The following is a 23,042-nucleotide window of genomic DNA, read 5'->3' as shown; positions in this document are numbered from 1 at the left end:
AGACAAACCAAGAAGGGATGAGGAGAAGAATGGCATGGCTGTGCCTGTTCTCCACTCCCAGGAGAAGGGTGGATATGCACGTTGGAAGTGTCACCAGTTCCAGTTCCTGGTAGACACTGGAAATGAGACTGTACATGTAAGCTATGGGGAGTGGGCATGACTGCTCAGTTTTACATCAACCACGGAAGTGGATACAGCCTTGGCATAAGTCCACTGCATGCAAGAGATACAGCATGAAAGAAAATAAAACTCTAATAGCTGCACAGAGATTTTAGTTACACAAATGCATGGGGAACCATTTGAAAATTCAAAGATGAGAAATTCAGTGCTCTAAATATCAACAAGGAAACTGCAAGTGGCTTTGAATGCACTCTAGTATCTCAGAGAACATCCCTTATTTTGATGTATGGCAGTTTTAGAGTTAGTACATATAAGTAACTTGGGTGGGAGAAGCACACCTTCATGTCTATGGTGCAGGATGGTTAAGAGCCCCCTGTTAAAAAACAATGAGTTTTAACATGTTTCAGCATTTACTGTTCTACCTCTAATCTGCACTTTAATATTTTCATTTATGTGGGTTGGAATTGTGTGTGCTATACTTACTCCTTGCTGCCAACTACACACTCTTCTACAAATCTATAGCAAGGTACTATGGCACTTGGTGGAACTTCCTTATCTGGTGACCTCTTCCCCCTCAACTTTAAGTTAAGGAGCAAAAAAAAAAAAAAAACAGAATGAAAGGCAAAAAGATCCTTTCCCATTCTATAATGAATAACAGCCCAAAAGCATACATTTTATAGGGAGCACAGAAAAAAATTCTGAAGCAAAATTATGGAGAGTTAAAGGGTACAGAATCATGGAGTTAGCAAATAAGTAAATAAATCAATGTGCAGACATGCATGGTGACTGCCAATGTATGTGCTGCCATAAGGTTAAGTAGACAGTATAATATTTACACATGGATTCTGTGCTAATGTAAGACTTTACCTACAAGAGTTAATCCCAGCTTCTAGTAGGGAGTCTTGTCTACCACCTCAAAAGCTTTACTTAGGTCAATGAATAGGGCGTCTGTGAATTTGTCTTCATCCTCATTTTGGAGATGTTAAGAGTATAAAATGCAATCACACCACTCCTGCCAGTCCAGAAACCATACTGTTGCTGTGACAGTGTCATGTGAGCTTGAAGGTATGTAATAAGCTAGTTATAGATGCATTTTTCACATACTCTGCCTCATGTTGTAAAGACGGTGATGGGGTGGAAGTCACTGGCTGTAGTGGGTTGCAATGTTTTTGGAAATAGTTTTTACTACAAACATTTTTCATTGTTATGGGAAAAAGCTGCTTGCTAGACACTGGTTGTACAAATGTGTAATGGGTTGGTTGACGTAGTCTTGGCAGACTCTGATGAAGCAAGAATGAATAACATCTGCACCTCATGAGGTATAGTTTATTAGTCAGCTTTCTAGTATTTCACTTTTGTGAATGTATAAAATTGTGACGGGTTCAACTTAAGAAATTTTGTTTTAACATCATGTGATTTACTCTTGATATTTAAACGTAGTTTTGACTTGGTCATTTTGGTTCTGATGAAGTCCTTACCAAGCAGGGGCAAAAGCATTTAACTTGCGTTTGATTTTATTATTCAGTTATTAAAAATAAAACATTTTTTTATTCCTATCAGGGAAGTTATGTTAGTTCCCTACCTATACCAAACACTAATGGTCTTTGGTTAAGTCATTTTTGGGGGGGGGGCTGCATGGTCACATGCTCTTTGTTAGGAGGTGCATAGAGTGGAATTTTTTTCAAGTAGCTTCACAGCAACCTTTGCTTTGATCTTCTTGATACAGAATGGAGGGGGTCAATCTCAGGGGTTAGTGGAAGGGTGGTTTGGGATGGGAGAAGACATGGGTGGGAATGTGCAGAATTACTGCAGAAAGCTGAGTGGAGAGCATTAGCAAGAGAAGGCAGATATGGTGCTATTTGTGGAGTTATACATGGGTTAACAACCGGTAATTTGATGAACTAGATTCCAGAATTTATTTCTGAATATTCTGAAGTTGGGTTTGGGATCTTCTTTGGCAGTTGTCTTTGGCCCTTCTGGTGGCCTTTTTGGCCTGATTTCTTAACAGAATATAATGATTATTGTTTTTTGTAGAGAGGAGGGGGTCTTCCACAGTTTTTGAGGTGCTGTCCTTAGGTTTGTAGAGTCATTGCTCTTCACGTTATACTCCTCTTCCAAGCAACAGAGACAATGTTGATATGGGCCTTGGCTTGCGATTTGGTAGCCGCATGAATACTTACTAAGTGCTTTGTGCATCAAACACTACAATTTTTCCACAATGAACAGTTGGATCAAGACTTAAACTATGTAAGCAGCAAAAAAAATGGTAGGCCCATGGGTTAGGCCCTATCACCTACTGTGATATGTGGTAGTCAGATAGGTGTCTAAGTTGAAGGCATGCTAAAGTACAGTTGTGTATACTTACCATAAATGTAGATGTTCGAGTGTATTCACTGTTGCAATCATCACATTTGGGGTTATCCCTGCCAGGGTAGCCCTCGGCCGGCCCAAATACCAGAGGCTTAGTATTTCTGCGTCGGTTGCTGTCGCTTCAGGATTGACTTCAGGTCATCAGTAATATAAAGTAAGGCAGCAGACACCATTACATTAGTTTTTTTCCGCCAACTGTCAGGAGTCCCCAAGTGGGAGCCAAGTTATGGTGGAAGAGCCCCACCAGTAGAAACTAAGTACCAAAAAGTTCCTTGTAAGGAGAGAGAGAGAGAGAGAGAGAGAGAGAGAGAAAGAAGAGGGGGGGATGGAGGGAGGGAAACCAGGACTGCAACAGTGAATACACTCGAACATCTACATTTATGGTTAAGTGGACACAACTGTACTATGTTCTTTGCGTTTCACTGTTGCAGTCATCACATTTGGGTTGATTCCCAAAGCAGAGGAAAAGGGTGGAGGCAGACAAGGAGACTACGGGCTGGCTAGGATGCCCTGCAAGACTGCAGTGGCAAAGCCTGCCCTGGATTTGGAGAAGATGGGTAGGTGGTAGTACTTGGTGAAAGTGTGAACAGATGTCCAGGTGGCAGCCTCCAGAATGTCCCTGGTGGGGACTCCTCTGAGGAAAGCTGCAGAGGTGGAGGCTGCTCTGGTGGAGTGAGTCCTGACCCTCTTAGGGGGAGGTTTTCAGTGTTGATTGTAAGAGAAATGGATGCAGTGTGCTATCCATTTGGAAATTGTTTAGAGATGGCTTTGCCCTCTGCCCCTGCAGCAAAGCTAACCAGTAATTGATCAGACTTTCTGAAAGATTTAGTCCTGTCTAGATAGAATCTGAGCTGTCTGTGCACATCTAGAGTGTGCAGGATTCTTTCCCCTTGTTTTGTGGGTTACGGTTAAAAGGTAGGCAAATGAATGGATTGGTTGAGAGCCACATTGGACACCACTTTGGGCATGAAGGATGAGTTAGTCCTGAGGGAAACCCTGTCAGCATGGAAGATGATGAAAGGCTCCACAGCCATGAGTGATTGTAGCTAGGAGACTCTTCTGGATGAAGTGATGGCCAGAAGAAAAGCTGTCTTCCAGGAGAGAAATTTTAACTCTGCTGAAAATGCTGGTTCAAAGGGTGGCAGGGTGAGTTTTTCCACCACAAAGTTAAGGTCCCAAGCTGGGGTAGGTGCTCTTCTGGGTGGCCTGAAGTTGTTAGTTCCCTCTTAGGAATTGTTTAATCAGAGGGTGTGACAAAAGGGGCTGCTCAGTGTGGAAATGAGCAGAGATAGCATAAGCATGAATTTTAATACAGGAAAAAGAAAGACCACTGTGTAGCAGGTCAGCTAGGTAATCCAGGATGAGAAGTTGGGAGGGCTGTGCCGTATCAGCTCCCTTAGCCTGAATCCAGGTGCAGAACCTTTTCAATTTGTCAGCATAAGACTTTCTAGTGCTAGGGCGTCTGGCCTCATGTATAACATTTAGAACCTGTTTGCTGAGGTTGGCAGATTGATCAGTGGTCAGGGAATAAGTCAGGCTGCCAAAGGGTCTATATTAAGTCACCAAACACTTAAAAAAGCGAACGGTGATTGATCGACCCTATGTAAGCAAAAGCTTACAATTTCTAACTGTCAGAACAGCAATTTTTTTCCTAGGGAAAAAAAATCTCTGTTCCAACAAAAAAAAAAAAAAATATAACACTTGAAACATTATATTAAGGGGGGGACTTTGCTCCCCACACCCCCCTACTTAAATATACCAACTCTGAGACCGCACTACAGTGCCGAAAATGGCAAAGTAATGAAGCGGCCAAGCAAATTCTTTCCCAGGGAAAGAATTCGCTTAAAAGCTGCTTTGATATTTTGCTGTTTCAGGCTTTTGAGTTCGACCAAGATGCATTCGAAAGAATGTGTCTTCAGTCTTCTAATAGGGAACCACTGCCAAATTGAGGGTCTGCAATTGGGGATGCATGAATTCTTCTTTTCCCTCTGGGTCAGGAGGGTTGGGGTCTGAGGGAGATGCCATGGTGGCAGTGGGTACAAGGTAGTGGAGGAAAAGCATAGGCCGATAGAGTGACCCAGGGGAAGGACAGGGCATACACTTTTCAAGGCATGCAGTAATGTTCCCTGGTGCAGAACTTGCTGAGTTGAGGGTTGGTGTGGGAGCCAAAGAGGTCGACCTTCAGGGTGCCCCATTTCTAAGTTATCAGGGTGAAGGTTCTTTTGTCTAGCTACCACTCATGTGGGTCCAGAAGATTTCTGCTTAAATGGTCTGCCAGGGAGTTTAGAGAACCTGGCATGATTGTGCTAACAGGTGGAGTTGCATGGCAGAGGCTGTGTGACAAAGGGTCATGGCGAGCCTGCACAGAGGGTAGGAGTGAGTCCCTCCCTGCTTGTTGATGTGCCACATCACAATGGTGTTGTCTGTTTTAATCAGGAGAGTCCCTGGGGAGAGAAGGGTCCTGAAAGCTGTCAGTGCATGCTGGACAGCTAACATCTCTTTTTGGTTGATGTGCAGATGGATTTGCTGTGGGCTCCATTTGCTCTGAATGCACCTGCCGTCCTGGTGTGCACCCCAGGCATAGTCTGATGCGTCTATGGTGAGGGTCTGAGTGGCGGGGGGTGGTGAGAAATGTAGTCTCTTGTTGTGTGAGCATGCTGCTGCCCACCAAAGAAAATCTTTCCTTAGGCAAGGTATCATTGATATAAGAGTTTCCAGATCTTGAGAGTGTTGACACCAAAGGCTTTTTAGGTACCATTGACGTTTCCTCATATGCAGTCTGGCATATGGAATGAATAGAATGCAAGATGTCATGAACCCCATAGTTTGCAGGATTTTCCTTGCAGATAAGTGGGGTCTGGTGGCTAGCTGAGAGAAGTAGGCTGTCAAGTAAGTTTGCTTTTCTGGTGTAAGGAATGCCAAATGGGATGCTGTGTCCAGGCTTGCTCCCAGGAATATAATCCTTTGGGTGGGTATTAGTTTGGATTTATTTTTGTTGATAGTGTACCCTAGGGAGGTCAGTAGGGACTTGATAAAGGCCAGGTGCTTGAGCAGCTTTTCCTGACTGTCTGCCTGAATTAGGCAGTCGTCTAGTTAAGGGTAAATTTGGATATTCCTTTGTCTACAAAAGGCAATGGTGGGAGTAAGACATTTAGTGAAAACTCTGGGAGCAGTAGACAAGCCAAAGGGAAGTGCAGAGAACTGAAAGTGCAGACATCCTGCCCTGAAACGTACATATTTCCTGCATGATTCCCTGATAGGAATGTGTGGGTAGGTCTCTTTTAGGTCTAGGGTCATTAGTCAAGCATTCTTGGAGAGCATGGTGTCTGGAGGGTGAGCATTTTGAATTTTGGTATCACCAGGAAGGTGTTTAGAATGGATAGATTGAGGATGGGGAGCCAGGTGCCCTCTTGTCTGGGTACCAGGAAAGTTCTGGAGTAGAAACCTTGGCCTATCTGTTCTGCAGGAACGTGCTCTATTGCCCTCATAGAGAGCAGGGAAAGGACTTGCTTTGTCGCCTCTGCCCACTGGTTTGGAGGTAGAACTGGGAACCCTTGTGGGTTTGCAAGTGTGTGGTAAGAAAATCTGTATCCCTGGGACAGTATGCTGAAGACCCAGCGGTCATTGGTAATGGTGGCTCAGATGCTTGCATGAAAGGAAAGTTTTCCTCCTAGGGGTAAGAGTAGGTGAGCAGAGGGAGGGGGTGGGGTGGACTTCTTACCATGAAGGGGTGGCTTAGAACTCCCCGGTTCTGAAGTGAAGGAACTCCACTGCTTTGATCTCTGCAGTCCCTGTGGCTGCTGTCTGGGGGGGGGGGGGTTCTGTTTCCCCGGGGTCTGGGCTGAACTGACCTGGTGGGAGCAGAAAAGGACCAATGTTTGGAGAGGCAATGCCTGCTGAACCTGGGTGGCTGGACCTGTAAGAAATCCTTAACTGTTTGCATAGAGTTATCTTTTTCTTCCATCTTTTTTAAGACCTCTTCTGCCTTAGTGCCAAATAAGTTGTTGTTGTGCAAGGGTGCATCCAATAATTTAGATTTAACATTGTCTGGAAAGGTCTGTTCCTTAAGCCATGTATGCCTTCTAAGGGCAGAACCAGTGACTGCTTCCTTGCAAGAAGCTTCTAGGGCATCAATACCACACTGTAAGGTATGCTTAGTCACTTGACTTGCAGAATGCATCAACTCTTGTAACTCTTTAGATTCTGCACAAGCAGGAAAGGAAGACACTTTTTGTTTGAGAAGTTCCATGTATGTTGTTGAAATTTTAGCATATGGAACTGGAAATTTAGTGCCCTGATAGCAAGAGTAGCAGAGGTGTATACTTTTTTACCCCATCTGTCTAGTGCTCGGGAATCCCTATCTGAGGGGGTGGGATTCTTAGCAGGGGTTGCCTTAATTCCTTTAGGCCATTGAGAAATTACCTCAGGGTCAACAGCAGGATATTTAAAGAGAAATATGTATGAGTCAGGGACTCTAATACCTGTCAGGTTTTCTGGGTGCAGGAGGGAGGGTGTCAGGAGTCAAACTGGATTCCAGGAAAACATTGTCCACAACATCCAGGACTGGGGGAATGGCCAGGGGTCTCTGCTGTGGAAGATCTAAGAATTCTGTAGTCCTGACATTCCCATTGGAAATGCTCCCTTAAGATATGAAGGGTTTCCCCAAAGGATAAGTCCTTGGGTGGAGAGGCTGAAGGAATGGAATCCTCTGCATCAGAATCCTCATAAGCAGAGAGGGGTTGCATGTCTTCATATTCAGATGCATCAGAATCATCAGACTCCTGTTCAGACAAAACTACTGGGGACAAATCTCTTTTTCTTTTGGAAGGGGTAGCTTGGCTTCCCCTGATCAGCATGATAAGGTCTTCTGCCATTTTAAGCATTTGAGATTGGGGCAAGGAAGCAGGTGCATGAGATAGGGTTGTCGATTTTTTGGGTGAGGTTAGTACCCTGGGCCTTAGATACTCGGTCGTTTTTGAAAGAACAGTAGACGGGAAAGAAGTTGTGAATCAGTAGTGCGAAGTACTTCCTCAGAAGCTGGTACCTGCTCAGCGGGTCGGGACCCATCCAAGGTAGAGACAACCACAGGATCCTTAGTCGAAGAAGAGTTTTGCGGCATACCAGACTCCAAAAGGGTCTCGGTAGCAGCCTGCAAATCCAAATAAGCGGGCATCAGGGGCTGCGAAAGCACCTCACTGAGGACCGGAGAACTGATGACTAGCTTAATGGAAGTGTCGTCGGTAGGTTTGGACCTGTGCAGTCTGTCTTTGTCATTATCCTTATGTTTTTTCAGAAGATCTGCTGTCGGATGGCTTACAAAAGCCATATTGGAATTCAAGGACTGTAAGCGAAAATATCAAGCTACAATAAGGGCCCGATGACGTATAGTTCTGGTGTTAATGCACAAAAGCAACAGCAAGGGACGTCATGGTCTGGGCCTAAGCAAGTGACACAGTAGGAATGAAAGTCTCGGTGTGGTATTTGCTTTCCACAGGCGAGACAATTGTTAACTTTTTCTGACATCGGTTAGTGCAAGAAAAAAGGATCCCCAATGGGGTACTTAGCTTTAGAAGACTTCAATTCGGAAGAAGAAACTCAGGTAGCGGCCAACCAGTACTCGTGCGAACTGCTTCTGCTTCGGGCTGCTCAGCAACAAAGACTGATGCAATGGCATTGGCTGCCTTACTTTACACTACTGATGACCTGACGTCAATCCTGAAGTGACAGTAACTGACGCAGAAATACTAAGCCTCTGGTATTCGGGCCGGCTGAGGGCTACCCTAGCAGGGATAACCTTAAATGTGAGGAGTGCAACAGTGAAACACGAAGAACATCTCCCAAATGCAACAGCTTTAGAGATAACAGACGAACTGTCATCTTTTAATCCCGACTCATAGACGCACAAGTAGAGTCATCAATGTTACACCATGTTTTACTAAATCACAGTTATTACTCAATACAGCACTATTTGAAAAGTTCAACCAATCCAGAGCAAACTCTTGTGGCTGAATACATGCAACTGCATGCAGGTTTTCAGATTTCTAAGTTAGCAGTAATGTGAGATACATGAGAAAATTAAAGCTGCAGACTGCACTTAAGTCTTTACTGAAATACTAACCTGAAAAATACTATCAGTGAAGAAACCTAGTGATGGAATTTTCCCAATACAAGTTCAGCAAATAGTTCAGATTAGCTCAAAGCTGTAGTTATGAATGTAATAAAATGCTTTTAGCTTTAAGAACATACACACTGAATTTATACAGCACAACATGCTGACTAAATGAATAACTCATTCATTCTCCAATACCCATTTTATGTGGTTCAGGGTTACAGACAGGGTAGCAGGACATAGAGACTAATTTGAATAAGATGCCAGTCCACTGCACACGCACACAAAATACATCCCTAAGGGCAATTTGGAGGATCAACAGTCACCTATGGCATGTTACGGAGATGTAACAGAAAGATTGAGAGCCTAGCAAAAACCTACACAGACATAGGGTGGACACAACTCCACAGAGAAGGCACCCCAGCCAGGAGCAGAACTGGAGAACCAATCACTGTGATGAAGCAATGCTAATCGCTGCACCACTATGCTGCTCCACTGCAGCATATTACAACTACAAAATAGTTATGCATTAATGACTTGCTAGTAGATCCAGTGGCAACAGGTAACGCATGGGTGAGATGCTTCATTAAAAGTAGTAAGTCAAGGAATACTGTTCAAAAAGTTTTTTGTTTCTTTCTCTGATGACAAAAGAATCAGAAAGCAATATAATAAATGGTAGCAGTCCAGCTGACTCACCAGGTTCTGAGTTTGACTTCTCAGATGATCCATACCTGGCTGGGTCATTTGATGAAGACAGCAATGATGGTAAAGGGGTGCATATTTCTAAAGAAAATAAAACAGCAGTCTTAAATACAACAGGGAAAGGTAGTACGTAACTTAATTACCTTCACATGCATCGGTTCACAGCACCATTACGTTAACACACAATGTAATCTTAATATAATTTTCATTTAGTGTATTCCATTGTTTTCATTATATTTCTGGCCTTTAACGCCAGAAGTTTAATTTCATACACAAGAGCAGTACAATCCTGTCTTTACAGATTTCAAACACTCTGACAAGTGTATCATTAACATCCCCCACCTAAAAATTTTTTTTTTTTTTATTTCATAATTCTGTATAGCATAGACTCACAGGTATTTTAAATCTGAAGTAGGGGGACCAGTGATTGCTGTATATGCTAGTAAAGTAAAAAAGTACCTTTTCTTAATTCTAATGTAAATATAGGCTTAAAACTGTAACTTGATAATAAAGACTGGAAAGAAGCAAACGAGAAAGTTAATATACTGTTGCAACGCTGGGCTGTTAGGGGATGTAAGAAGTGTATTGACCATGTTACAGGCAGAAAGTACAGTTGTGTACACTTACCGTAAATGTAGATGTTCGAGTGTACTCACCGTTGTAGTCATCACTCCAACAGCTGCTGCCTGTGCTAGCCAAGGACTCCTGGGCTGGTCACCCTAGGCTTAAAAGAAGCTTACCTGCACATCCCCATAAGGGAATCTTGCAGGAAATATCTAAGTTTCAGGGCAGGCTCTATTCAACATCAGTTCTCTGCACTTCCCTTTGGCTTATCTACTGCACCCAGAGTATTCACAAAGTGCCTGGCTCCAGCCACTGCATACTGCAGGCAGAGAAACATTCAAATTTTCCCATACTTGGACGATTGCCTGATTCAGGCGGACAGTCAGGAATTGCTACTTCAGCACCTGCCAGTGAATTTTGTTTGCCTGGCAAAAATTGAGCTTGCAGGTGCACTTGGTTGCTCAAGGCTGTGTCCCACAGAGCCATGGCTAACCTGCAGAGTGGGTAGGAATGAGTTCCCCCCTGCTTGTTTATGTACCACATGACTGTGGCATCTGTCTTTATCAAGAGTTGGCCTGGAAGGATAAGGTATTTGAAGACTGTCAGAGCATTCTGTACAGCTAACATGTGGCGTTGTCTCTCTTTATCAAGAGTTGTCCTGGAAGGATAAAGTATTTGAAGGCTGTCAGAGCATTCTGTACAGCTAACATTTCTTTTTGATTGATAAGCAGGTGCATTTGCCCTGGGCTCCATTTGCCTTGAATGCATTTGCCTGCCATATGAGCCCCCCATACATAGTCTGATGCATCTGTTGTCAGGGTTTGGGCGGCAGAGGGTTGAGTGAAAGGGAGTCCTCTGCTGTGGTTGCAGGCCTCTGCCCACCAAGGGAACTCTGTCCTTAGGCAAGGAATGATCGGAATCACTGTTTCCAGGTCCTGAGAATGTTGACACCAGAGACTTTTTAAGTACCACTGACCTTTCCTCTTATGCAGTCTTGTATATGGAATTAGGAGAATGCATGAGGCCATGAACCCTAGGGCTTGCGGTATTTTTCTTGCAGAAAGCTGGGTTTGGGAGGCCAGTAGTTTGAAGTAATTTGTCAAATAAACCTGCTTTTCTGGAGTGAGGAATGCCATCTGGGAAGTTGTGTTCAAGCTTGCTCCCAGGAATACAATTTCTTGGCTAGGTACTACATGTGATTTCTTTTCATTGATGGTATACCCCAGAGCAGTTAGGAGTCTCTTTACAAATGTCAGGTGCTGAAGTAGCAATTCCTGACTGCCCGCCTGAATCAGGCAATTGTCCAAGTATGGGAAAATTTGAATGTTGCCTGCAGTATGCAATGGCTGGAGCCAGGCACTTTGTGAATACCTTGGGCGCAGTAGATAAGCCAAATGGAAGTGCAGAGAACTGATAGTGCATAGACCCTGCCTTGAAACATAGAGATTTCCTGCAAGATTCCCTTATGGGGATGTGTAGGTAAGCTTCTTTTAAATCTAGGGTGACCAGCCAGGAGTCCTTGGCTAGCATAGGCAGCAGCTGTTGGAGTGATGACTGCAACAGTGAAACATGAAGACCATTTAGAATATAATTATTTCCCCTATTTTTATAGATGTCAATGCCCACACTAATGTCCACAGTTTAAGCATATATGCTTGAAAAACAAGTGAAAATAATGCAAAATGTAACAGTATAATTCTTTCTTGTGTCTACAAACTTGTATTCTGTTTATTTTTCCATTAGCACCTGCTTTTGGTTGGAAACAAAGAGGGAACAGGTGAAATAATCAATCATGAGATGTCTGACCAGTGTGTGTTCTAAACAAAATTTACAAGAGTTCTTTCTGGTATTTGCAAAATTACTGTTTTTTTTTTTTCATTAGAAAATACTTTTAGCTGGGGATGAGAAACAAACTGGCACAAGCAATTAAATCGGGAGGTATCTGACCAGTGTGGTCTGAGTGAAGTTTTTTCTTGGCATATACAACGTAACTAGCTGTTCGTTTTTCTTTTATCAAATGCTTTTAGATGGAAACAAGGATCCTTCTGCTGCAATCATGAAAGGACTGAACACCTGAACTTTTAAAGAAAATTGGCGACGTACATAATTGAAGTTTGAAATTGTAGGAAGCCAGTAGTTATATAACAAGTTGTCTTCTCGGCAGCCTTAGTACTTTAAAGCATTAAGTATAGTAGGCCACAATTTAAGTTTACTTAATTTAGGGTAGCCAGTGCACTTTTTTCTTAAGGCTAAAAGTGAATTTTTGTTGAAAGCATACAAGTGTTTTGTTCCCATCTGGGGAACAGAGATAAGAAAAGAACATATATTAATATATGTAAGAGGGATCACAGGTTCCAGTATTCACTTTAGCTTGATTAAACCTATTCTAGATTAGGATTAAACTGCTTTTATTTGGAAGGGTACACTTTCTTCTTTTGAAAATGTATATACTTTGTTTGCTGTGCAATAAAAGATAGGGATTGTTTAGTTCTTTGATTCTTGTTTATTTTTTACTGAAGTAGAATGTCTGGGAAAACATAACATGGGATCAAATAGAGATGGGAATAACCAACTGGATACAAGATCAACCTGCCATACAGTGTGTGCAAGTGAGAAAAATAATATTAAAAAATGTCTTGTATATGGGAATAAAAGCTTTTTTCAGAATGGATGTTTGGTCACACAGAATGTAATTAAATGCATCATAGCTGTAGACAAATAGCAAACAGATATTGAATTATACTAAGACATGTAGGGTACAAACAGCAATGTTTCAGAAGGTTTAATCTAGATATAAAAGAAAGCATCAGTTTTATTTATTTACTTTACATTTGTTGACTGGGATAGTCCGACTGAGCTGAAAAGCCCTTTTTCAGCAAAGGCCCAGGGAGAAAAGCTCCACAAACATTACAGTAAAGGTTATGCATAAGCAATTAAAGTGATACAGAAATACATTTTTACAATAAAAGTAAATAAAAGTATAATAAGGACCCAATATATAACAGTATAGATACAATGTTATCAATCGAGGAAGGTGGGGAGGAAACATAGCAACGTTTGCTGTTGCTGAGGGAGAGAGATGAGAGATATGAATTATTAATAGTAGTGTAAGGAGGTAACTGCTCTTGGTAATGACACCAGGTATCAGAGAGCTATGGAAGGATAGGAAGAGCATAGACGTAAAGAGAGGAAGAGGTCAGTAGAGCAAAACATTACATGGGGCAGGTAGAACAGTGTCTTAGGGATAGTAGAGAAGATTAAGAGGGGTGAGTGTAGTGGCAGGACCAGTGACTTTTTAAGTATTCCTTGGTGGCAGCTTTGAATTAAGTTGATTGAGGGACCTAATTTCTGTTGGCAGCTTGTTCCAAGAAATGGTAGGATGGTAGCTATACAGGTTACATCCTATTTTGGTCCTGAGTTTGTAGATCTGTAAACGGTCTTGGACTGAGCTGCGTAGAGATCTAGTGGGAGAATAATGGGAGATAAGCTGGGGCAGTGGGAAGTTAATATAGAATGCAATGAATAATTTGGAGCTGAGAAAGGAGGAGCTGGTGGGGTAATTCTTGCCAGTTTAGGTGTTTTAGTGAGAGAGAGTGATGGGATTTATATGTTTGGTGTGCTGCAAATCTGGCTCCTTTGTTGTAGGTTGATTCAAGTTTGGTGAGGGGAGAGGACTTGACATTTGTAAGGATATGACAGCTATACAATAGCTTCAAACAAATGAATAAAACTGTTTAAAAACAACAAAACGGAAACCATAAAAGCCGGAAGCAGTCAAGAATACTTAATGAAACAAACTGTTTATTGTAAGCGCTTTCGGCTAGGAAGTACCCAGCCTTCATCAGACAAAACAGTTATCAAAAAGCAAACCGGTTCTTTTATACTAAATTGAACAATACTAATTAATTGACAAGTTAAAACCTTAAAGCAGCAAGTTCACTTGTCCACTAGGCAAAACGAAGATACGTTAAGTCGCTAGCGAGAAGTCTATATAGTGCCTTATCTAGATAAAGAGCTATACAATAGACTAGGTAGGAATCCGCGGTGGTGGTGCTGAGGTAGCATTGTCGCCTCACAGTAAGACGCCGACTGGTTCGACTCTCAGCTAGAGCGTCTTCTGCGTGGAGACATGCGTAAATCGGCGTACCTTCGTTGAAGGTTGTGCGTTAGGGCTGGCAACTCAGCATGTAAAAATCAACTACCAATCATTAGCGGACCGGAGTTCCTAAGCCGAAAGACACAACAACAACAACAACAATAGACTAGGTAGGAGATAAGCAAGAGAAAGGGTTACTTTTGCTTTGTTAGTGAGAGACATTTTATTTCTGTAAAGGAGGCCAAGTTTTAGATGAATCTTGTGGATACAGTTACTAACATGCAAGTCGAACTTAGGTTGATCATCTATAATGACAACTAGGAGTTTAGTGTTAGATTCAAATTTGATAGGAGTTTTGTTGAGAGACAGTATTGAGAAGGTAGGTTTTAGGTGGTTCAGATTTTTAGGCAAGAAGAGTAGGAGTTTTATTTTTATTTGGGTTCAGAATAAGGAGGTTGTTAGAGAGCCAGGTTTCAACTGAGTGACTGAGGCACAGCTCATCACAAAAGGTTTCTCATCCAGGAAAAAAAGAGGTAACTGTTCCCCCCTCTACTCATCATTCATTAGACACGTTATAGAGTACAACACCCCTTTTGGTAAGTACCTCACAAGACCTCTACAACAACTGGAAAGGCCGCAAAAATACATCACAAAGAGGATTACCAGCCTCAAACAGATGCCCTATGCAGACCGTCTCAAAAAACTCCAGCTTTACTCTGTTGCACATCACCTACTCAGAGGTGATCTCTGCCTAACATACAAAGCTATGTCAAACCCAGAGCTGTTGGACATGCTCCACTTAAAGAAATCCCAATCCCTCTGAGCTACACACTCTAGGGACCTAAACCTTGTCACCACAATAAACAGAAAATGCTGGAGGGATAGATTCCTGTCCCAGAGACTTCCCATACTCAACTACCTATTTATATCAAACAAAGCTCCTCATTAGCACTCTTCAAGAAAAATCTTGATGATTGGATGGGAAATAGAAAATTCATCCCAGGGATCACTTCTGTGGCTCTGCTCGACAGGGGCACAGGAAAATAATTTTCTTGGGTGGCGAAAGCCAGGGTACCTTTTTGGCTAGGCGTATATATGCCCTAGGCCCCTCTATGGAACTGCTTGAGCAGTGGATGAGAGAAGAGGGGAGGTTCTGTGTTATAATGAGCTGAAATGGCTGAGGCGTGGATTTTAATGGAGGAAAAAGACAGGCTCTTGTGAAGCATCTCAGTTAAGTATTGTAAAATCTGAGGTAAATTGGGCGCTGCTGTGCTCATCCCTTGAGATTGGTTCCAGGCACAGAATCTCTTCCATTTTTCAGCATAAGATTTTCTAGTAATAGGCCTCCTTGCCCCTAAAATGATATCCATCACAGGTTTGCTGAGGGATGGTAAAGGAGAGATTAAGTAATTAGCCAGGCTGCAAGGTTCAGTGTTAGAAGCTGAGGGTGCAGAATCTGGTTCTCCTGCTGAGACAGCAGGGAAGGAGTCTGAGGCAGGTGCCATGGAGATAACCATGACACACTGCGCAGGAGGGGGTACCAGTGATGGCGCGGCCAGTCTGGAGCAAACAAAATCATCCTTGGTTTGTCCTGTTTGATTTTTAGTAGTACTTTGGAGAGCAGAGGCAGAGGGGGGAAGGCATACACTGATAGGTTTTTCCAGCTGAAGGAAAGAGCATCCACTTTCCAGGCTTGTTTGTGGGGAATCCTTGTGCAAAATTTGTCCAATTGGTAGTTCTGTGGAGAGGCAAACAGGTCTATATCTGGGCTCCCCCATTTGCTTGTCAACATGTTAAAAATCCTTGTTTCCAGTTTCCACTCATGTGGGTCCATGAGGTTTCTGCTTAGTCCGTCTGCCAGTGTATTTAATTTTCCTGGCAGGAATCGAGATTGCAGGTGCACTTGGTAGCTCAAGGCTGTGTTCCACAATGCCATGGCTAGTCTGCAGGGGGGGGTAAGAATGTGTACCCCCCCTGCTTGTTTATGTACCACATATCAGTGGTGTTGTCTGTCTTTACCATTAGTTGTCCTGGAAAAATGTGGTCCTTGAAGGCTGTCAGAGCATTCTGTACAGCTAACATTTCTTTTTGATTGATGTGCAGGTGCATTTGACTTGGGTTCCATTTTCCCTGAATGCACTTCCCTGCCAGGTGAGCCCCCCATGCATAGTCTGATGCATCTGTTGTTAGGGTTTGGGTGGCAGGGGGTGATGTGAAAGGTAGTCCCTTGTTTTGGTGGCAGGCCTCTGCCCACCAAAGGAACTCTAGGCTTAGGCAAGGTATAATAGGAATCATTGTTTCTAGGTCTTGAGAATGTTGACACCATAGGCTTTTTAGATACCACTGTAGTTTCCTCATATGCAGTCTTGCATATGGAATTAGAAGATTTCAGGAGGCCATCATCCCTAAGGCTTGCAGTATTTGTCTTGTAGATAACAGGGTTTTTGTGGCCACTTGTTTGAAGTAGGTTGTCAAATGAATTTGTTTCTCTGGCGTGAGCTAAGCCATCTGGGAAGTTGTATTCAAGCTTGCTCACAGGAATATAATTTGTTGATAGGGTACCAGGTGTGATTTCTTTTCATTTATAGTGTACCCCAGACAAGTAAGAACCCTTTTTACAAAGGCCAGATGATTCAAAAGTATGTCCTGGCTTTCTGCTTGAATTAGACAATTCGTCCAGGTATGGGTATATTTGAATATTTATTTGCCTGCAAAATGCAAGAACTGGAGCCAGGCACTTTGTGAATACCATGGGCGCAGTAGACAAGCCAAAGGGCAGTGCAGAGAACAGATAATGCGTGCAGTCTGTTTTGAAGCATAGGTATCTTCTGCAAGATTCCCTGATTGGGATGTGCAGGTATGCTTCTTTTAAATCTAGTGTTGCCAACCAGACATCTTTGCCTAGCATAGGAAGTAATTTGTGAAGAGTCAGCATCTTGAATTTTGGAATCTCCAAAAAGGTGTTAGACAGGTCCAGGGTAGGACGCCATGAATTGTCTTTTCTGGGTACCAGGAAAAGTCTCGAGTAGAAACCTTGTCCCTTTTCCTCTTCTGGTACCAGTTGAATAGCCCCCATGCTTAAGAGAGAAAGTACTTATTTTTGGGCCTCTGCCCACTGATTTGGGGGTAGGTCCGGCCACCCACTTGGTGTTGGCAACGTGTGGAAGTGAAATCTGTATCCCTGGGACACTATACTTAAAACCCATTTGTCCTGAGTAATGAGTTCCCAATTCTTTGCATGAAGAACAATCTTTCCCCCCAAAGGGGCAGTCAGTTGATAAGTGCTTGGAAATTTTAAAAGGAAGTCATTGAGACAGTTTACCATGGGGGGGGTCTTATTATTCCCAGATTTGGAAGTGGAGGCCCCCCACTGCTTAGTTCTGTGCGTCCCCTGGGACTGAAACCTGGGGTTTTTGCTGTGTCTGGGTTTGGCTTGAGAAGACCTGAAAGGGGCTGGAAAGGACCAATTCACAGAGGGCCAGTGCCTACTAAATCTAGGAGGCTGAACTTGTAAAAAATCTTTAACAGTTTGCATAGATTTAGCTTTATCTTCCATCTTTTTAAGAACTTCCTCAGCCTTGTTGCCAAACAGGCGGTCCAGATTTAAAGGAGCATCCAACAATTTAGCTTTAACATGATCAGCAAAGATTGCTTCTTAAGCCAAGTATGCCTTCTGAGCACAGGCCCAGTAACAGCAGCCCTGCAAGAGGCCTCTAATTAATCAAAACCACATTGCAAAGTATGTTTTCCAACTTGTTCAGCAGAATGCATTAAATCCTGTAATTCTTTATTTTCCACACAGTCAGGAATCAACATAATTTTCTGTTTAAGCAGTCCAATAACATGTTGCTGATACTTTAACATATGAAACTGGCAGTTTAAAGTCCTAATGGCCAAGGTTGCAGAAGTGTAAACCTTCTTACCCCATCTATCCAGCACCCTGGAGTCTCTATCAGAAGGGGTAGGATTTTTAGCAGTAGAAGCCTTAATGCCCTTGGGCACCTGTGAAATAGTCTCTGGATCTGCAATAGGATTTTTGAAAAGGAACTTGTGGGACTCAGGGACCCTGTAGTATCTGTCAGGTTTTCTGGGAGCAGGAGGCAGGGAATCGGGGGCCAAACTAGATTCCGAAAAAGCATCATCAACAATGTCTAGTACAGGAGGAATAGCTAAAGGCCTATGCTGAGGTAGGAGAAGGAAATCCCTAAGCCTCTTTTTTTAATCAGAAAAATCCTGGCTTTCCCAGTGGAAATGCTCCTTTACAGTATGTAAGGTTTCCCCAAAAGAAAAATCCTCAGGAGGGGAAGCAGAGGGAATAGAGTCCTCTGCATCAGAATCTTCATAAGTAGATAAGGGCAAATCCAGATCATCAGAAGAATCAGAAAAAAAAAGAATCCTGATCAGAAAATTCATAATCAACTTCAGTCCTAGGCCTCTTAGAAGGGGGGGGGGGTTGGCTACCCCTGATTAGAGTTATTAGATCTTCAGCCATTCTTATCATTTGTTTTTTAGGCATAGAGGCCTGAGCATGTGGCCTGGGCGTCGTTTTTTTAGACATGGATCGAGATTTAGGCCTAAGCAAAGAAGGAGGCATCGGTTTAATATGCAAGTCCGTAGGCCTGAATACACACTCAGAAGCCAGTGCCTGCACAGCGGCTCCAGACCCATCCAAGGTAGAGACATCCATGGGTTCCATAGCTGAAGCATCTCGCGGCATACTGGACTCCGAATGGGTCTCAGTAGAGGCCTGCGAATCAGAAGTAGCAGGTATCAGGGGCTGCAAAAGCGCCTCACTGAGTACTGGCGAACTGGCTTAGGAGAAGCGTCGGCAGTTTTGGACCTCGGCGGCCTGTCTCTGTCTTTATCTTTGCATTTTTTCAGAATCCTAGTAGTCGGATGGCTAACTGATGACATTTCTGGATAATTAAACTGAGAACAGAAATATTTAGAGGCAAAAATATACCGATGACGGATAGTGCGTTGATTAAATAAAGCATAATACCGACAATAAGGTACGTCGTGGTCAGGGCCTAGGCAAGGAATACAGTACGAATGAAAATCTTTATGAGGTATTTGCTTTCCACAAGTAATGCAATTATTAACTTTTACTGACATTGCTAAGGAGAAAGAAAAAGTTTCCTCAACCGGGTACTTAGCTTTAGTTGAAGATTTCGGTTCTGAAACTCAAAAACGAAAATTTCAGGAGTCGGCCGACCGGTACTTGCGAACTACTTCTGCTTCGGGCACCGCATGGCAAGAAAGACTGATGTAATGGCATCAGCTGCACGTTTTATACCCCTGACGACCTGACGTCATGGAAGAACGGACAGCAACCGACTCAGGACCAAAGACTTTTTTAATCAGGCCGACTGAGGGTAACCTGCCAGCAGATAACCCAAATATAATGACTGCAACAGTGAAACACGAAGAACATCTCTTGTATAATTTACATATTATTCTCAAAGATACAATGACTGGGCTAGAGTGGACACAAATTATGTATCACTGGAGCATGTGTATTTAGCTGAAAGTTTTAGGAACCATCCAGTAACCATATTAGTCCATGCACGGATAAATATACAAGGTAATGATACAAAAATTGGACACTGGTACTTTTAAACTTACCTGTTAAAAAGGAGAGGAATTTAAGGAATGGGTTGTGGATATGACTCAAGAGTTATTAGGCAAGATAGAAATTATTTCAGCAGAGATAGCAAGTGAGTTGGACAAAATTAAAATGGAGTTTAAAACATAGTAGAATTTAAAGGGAAAAAGATTTGGGAAAGAAGAAAGAAATAGGGATTATTTAGAGGGGTTGACAAAAGTAAAAAAAATAAATAAATAAAAACTGGTTTGCCTTCTGTGCTGAGTCTGCATGTCCTCCGTGCGTTCGGGTGGGTTTCCTCCGGGTGCTCCGGTTTCCTCCCACAGTACAAAGACATGCATGTGGAGTGTTTCTCCCCGGGCCTCCGCTAAAAACTGGCTTTGTTCCAAGTCGGACTTTCCCAGTTAACAAATGTTAAATTAAAGTAATTAAAATATTAAACAAATGATCATAGTTAGCACTTTCATCCCAGCCATAGGGACTTCTTTAGAAAGTGCAACAAAGTGATTCACACAATGATAAGACACTGCAGTATCACATGACACATTAAGTGACTTCATTCATTCAAGAACTATCTTCTTTTTAAAAATAAAATCCTAAAATTCTCCATATCACTTATTCCAGGTTTTGAGACATGCATTCAACCTAACATGGCAAACATATTCCCTCCAGTCCCACAGTCCATTCACAGTTTCCTTGCCACACGGAGATTTCACTTCTTGCAGTACTAAAAACTGGAAACAATCTTGGCAGTTTGTTATATGCTTAAATAAGGGATTCACAGCATCCTTCCTCTTAATGACCTACACGTGTGCATATATTGGTTTAGATTATTTTTTTGAAGGTTTCTATATTAAAATAAGCATAACTACATTAGCAACAAGAAGTGTAAATCACATCCTTTGAATTACAAGAAAGTATTCCTGGTGTGTTGTAATATTTACCACCAGGTTTTTCATAAACAGTGGCATTGATTACAGCCCCTACATATTTTCATTCCACCTTTTGGGTGGGTCTTACTAGGCCTTATGCAGTTAAAAGATCAGTGATCAGCAGGTTTCACATTCTGTTTTGATGACAAGATGTTTAAGTTATGGGTTCTGTCTCTATACTAGGCATTTAGATTCATGTTTCAGTACTGAAACATTCATGGCAGCATCAAAGCAGGTGTGGGGGTGGGATGACCAGGGCAGCGGCAGTGGTCGCAACCTGTCAGAAGGTGTGACTGGCATTGTAGAAGGGGTGCTGATCAGTGCAACTGTTGCTTTGTGCTTGGGTGGTAGTTCTAATCAGCCCTTGCAACTGGAAGCAGTATCAATCACTTAAGCAGCCATTATTGCTACTTAAATTATTTAAAGGTCTACTTGCAGTAGGTGTGCATGTTAGAAACCATAGCAAAAAGTAAATAGCTCTTTGCTACAGTTTCTGAAAGGCGGTTTACACAGTGTAGGAAATAATGGGGAAAACGCTTTTGTTTTACTGTGCTCTGGTGGATTTTTTTCCAAATCTGAAGAACATTTTTTTGTTCTTCAAACACTTGTTGAGGAGATGCCGGTCGGAAGACCATCCAAGATGGCAACTGACCAAGCTACAGCTCTAAGCAGGAAGAAAGAGTGTTACAACCAAGAACCCATCCTTTTGGTGAAATATTAAATCTCATCTAGTATGAGGCAGTCAACAATTCTACAGTGCTTGATGATAAAGAGCAAGAAAATGTCCCCAACCACTCTAGCCAAATTCTCCCTAGCCAATATAACCATCACCTTGGGTGCCCCCTGAAAAGAGAGTCTCCTACAAAATACTTTCCTAGTACAGCCATCTGGTACTGAGTAGTTATGGGGACTGAATTGCCAAAAGAAAAAGGAATTGTATATACTAAGTCCAAGATTGCCAATTTCCAGAATATTCCCTTTTCTCTGAGGTACGTGTCTCAGAGTTAGTATATACAAGTCTATGGGATATAGGGAGATTGACCCCCATGCAAAAGTTTAAAGAACAAAGTTCAATATTTGCTCTTTGCCTGCATTTCCAGTCTTTTTTTCCAAATTTCAGGACTCTGCAAAGCTAGTTTCGAGATTTCAATATGGAGCCAAGCCATACCTACTCAGCAAAATGCAGCACAGTTTGTCATCCCCTAAATTAGTTTTTCAGTGGTGGATACTAAGAAGGGAAGATGACCATTTTACTTTACATATTAAAACTAGAAGAAAGCAATAAAACACAAATGATAATGATAGTCATCTTCCAAATAAGTCTCTTGATAGATCATTGCTTCAAGTATGACACGAAAACAAAAGAAAATAGAAAGCAGATGACTACATGTCAACTTAATGTACAAAATCAGATGGGTGGCTAGCCATGGAATGTTTAAAAAAAGTTTTCCAAGGGATGAGCTGTCCGGGTTCCACAGATCTTATATGATGATGATCAGGATCCAGTTAAGATATAGAATATTAAAGCACAACTTCATTACAAAGAGAAGCTTGCAAAGATAATGTGTGAAAAGACCAGCTTTTGATTTACTGATCCTAGAGTCAGACTTCCTATATAAACAAGTATTAACAGGGTTATTTTGAATGAATAACTAGGATGCAACATTGCAAACTCTTAAATGGAAAAGAGTTAATAGAAGTGCAGCCACACAAACATGCTAAAAGGCACAGATCTGTATACACACATTTTCACCACGAAGACTCACCTTTCCCTGAGCTAGAGTTTTCAGGCAATTCAGTCTTACTAGGCTTAACCCAATTGGATGACAAAGACAAAGTAGAAGAGACTCCTAAAAAATACGAAATCGGTATCAGTGCTCAGTAAACAGGTAAGTAATATTCAAAAGATAAATGCAGCAATTAGTGTGTCTGGTGAGTAAATGTCATTTTTCAGTTTACATGAAGACTTCAAAACTGTATAATGCTAGTCTATCTTGGGGACGTAGCTTCAGCTGAAGTATAAACACCACATGGAGCTCAGCACTTCTACGTATTAAAGACCAGGAATTAATTATTAGCAGAAGTGTAATTTCAGTTTGAGATGACTGACTGGGGTGAGGGTCACGGAACTTCAAGAAACAGCAAAAAGTTCACTGTTCAGTACTTCAGGCAATGCATGTCACACCTTCATAAAGGCCAAAAAATCCTATCGAAGTAAAAGGCTAGCTTTGCAATAGAAAATTCTGTGATATGTACAGCTAGCTGACAAAGGTCACTTCAGTCAGGACACTATTCTTATCCCAATTTAAAGTGAACCTGCAGCTGAAAATAAAATGTATATATATAAATATAAATATATATATATATATATATATATATATATATATATATATATATATATATATATATATATATGTATATATACATATATAGAAAGGATTTTGATTTTCAGCAGCAGTTAAAGTCTCAGGCATGAAAGGTCCCCTCTCCCAAAAAATTTATTTTTTTATATTTACTAAAGGTTGATCCAAACATTTGGGTTGG

The 23,042-nt window shown here is 42.0% G+C and overlaps 1 protein-coding gene across 4 annotated transcripts in view; it reads right to left on the bottom strand.

Annotated features, from left to right (window-relative positions):
* LOC122809628 (gastrula zinc finger protein XlCGF26.1-like) overlaps positions 1-23,042 on the bottom strand; it is a 382,837-nt gene that overhangs the window by 58,401 nt on the left and 301,394 nt on the right. For 2 of the 4 annotated variants that reach the window (XM_044081268.1, XM_044081291.1), the window contains 2 exons: positions 22,265-22,348; positions 9,296-9,382 (listed from right to left, as the gene is read on the bottom strand). In XM_044081268.1, the coding sequence (XP_043937203.1) occupies positions 9,296-9,382; positions 22,265-22,348 (171 nt within the window). The remainder of the gene's footprint in view (positions 1-9,295; positions 9,383-22,264; positions 22,349-23,042) is intronic. The other 2 variants (XM_044081285.1, XM_044081276.1) reach the window with 2 other exon arrangements.

The sequence above is a fragment of the Protopterus annectens genome, chromosome 1.part1 (genome assembly GCF_019279795.1).
Source record: "Protopterus annectens isolate FY-2018-M chromosome 1.part1, PAN1.0, whole genome shotgun sequence".
NCBI classification, from domain to species: domain Eukaryota; kingdom Metazoa; phylum Chordata; order Ceratodontiformes; family Protopteridae; genus Protopterus; species Protopterus annectens.
The sequence above is the reverse complement of the archived record's forward strand: the minus strand, read 5'-3'. Positions and strand labels throughout refer to the sequence as shown.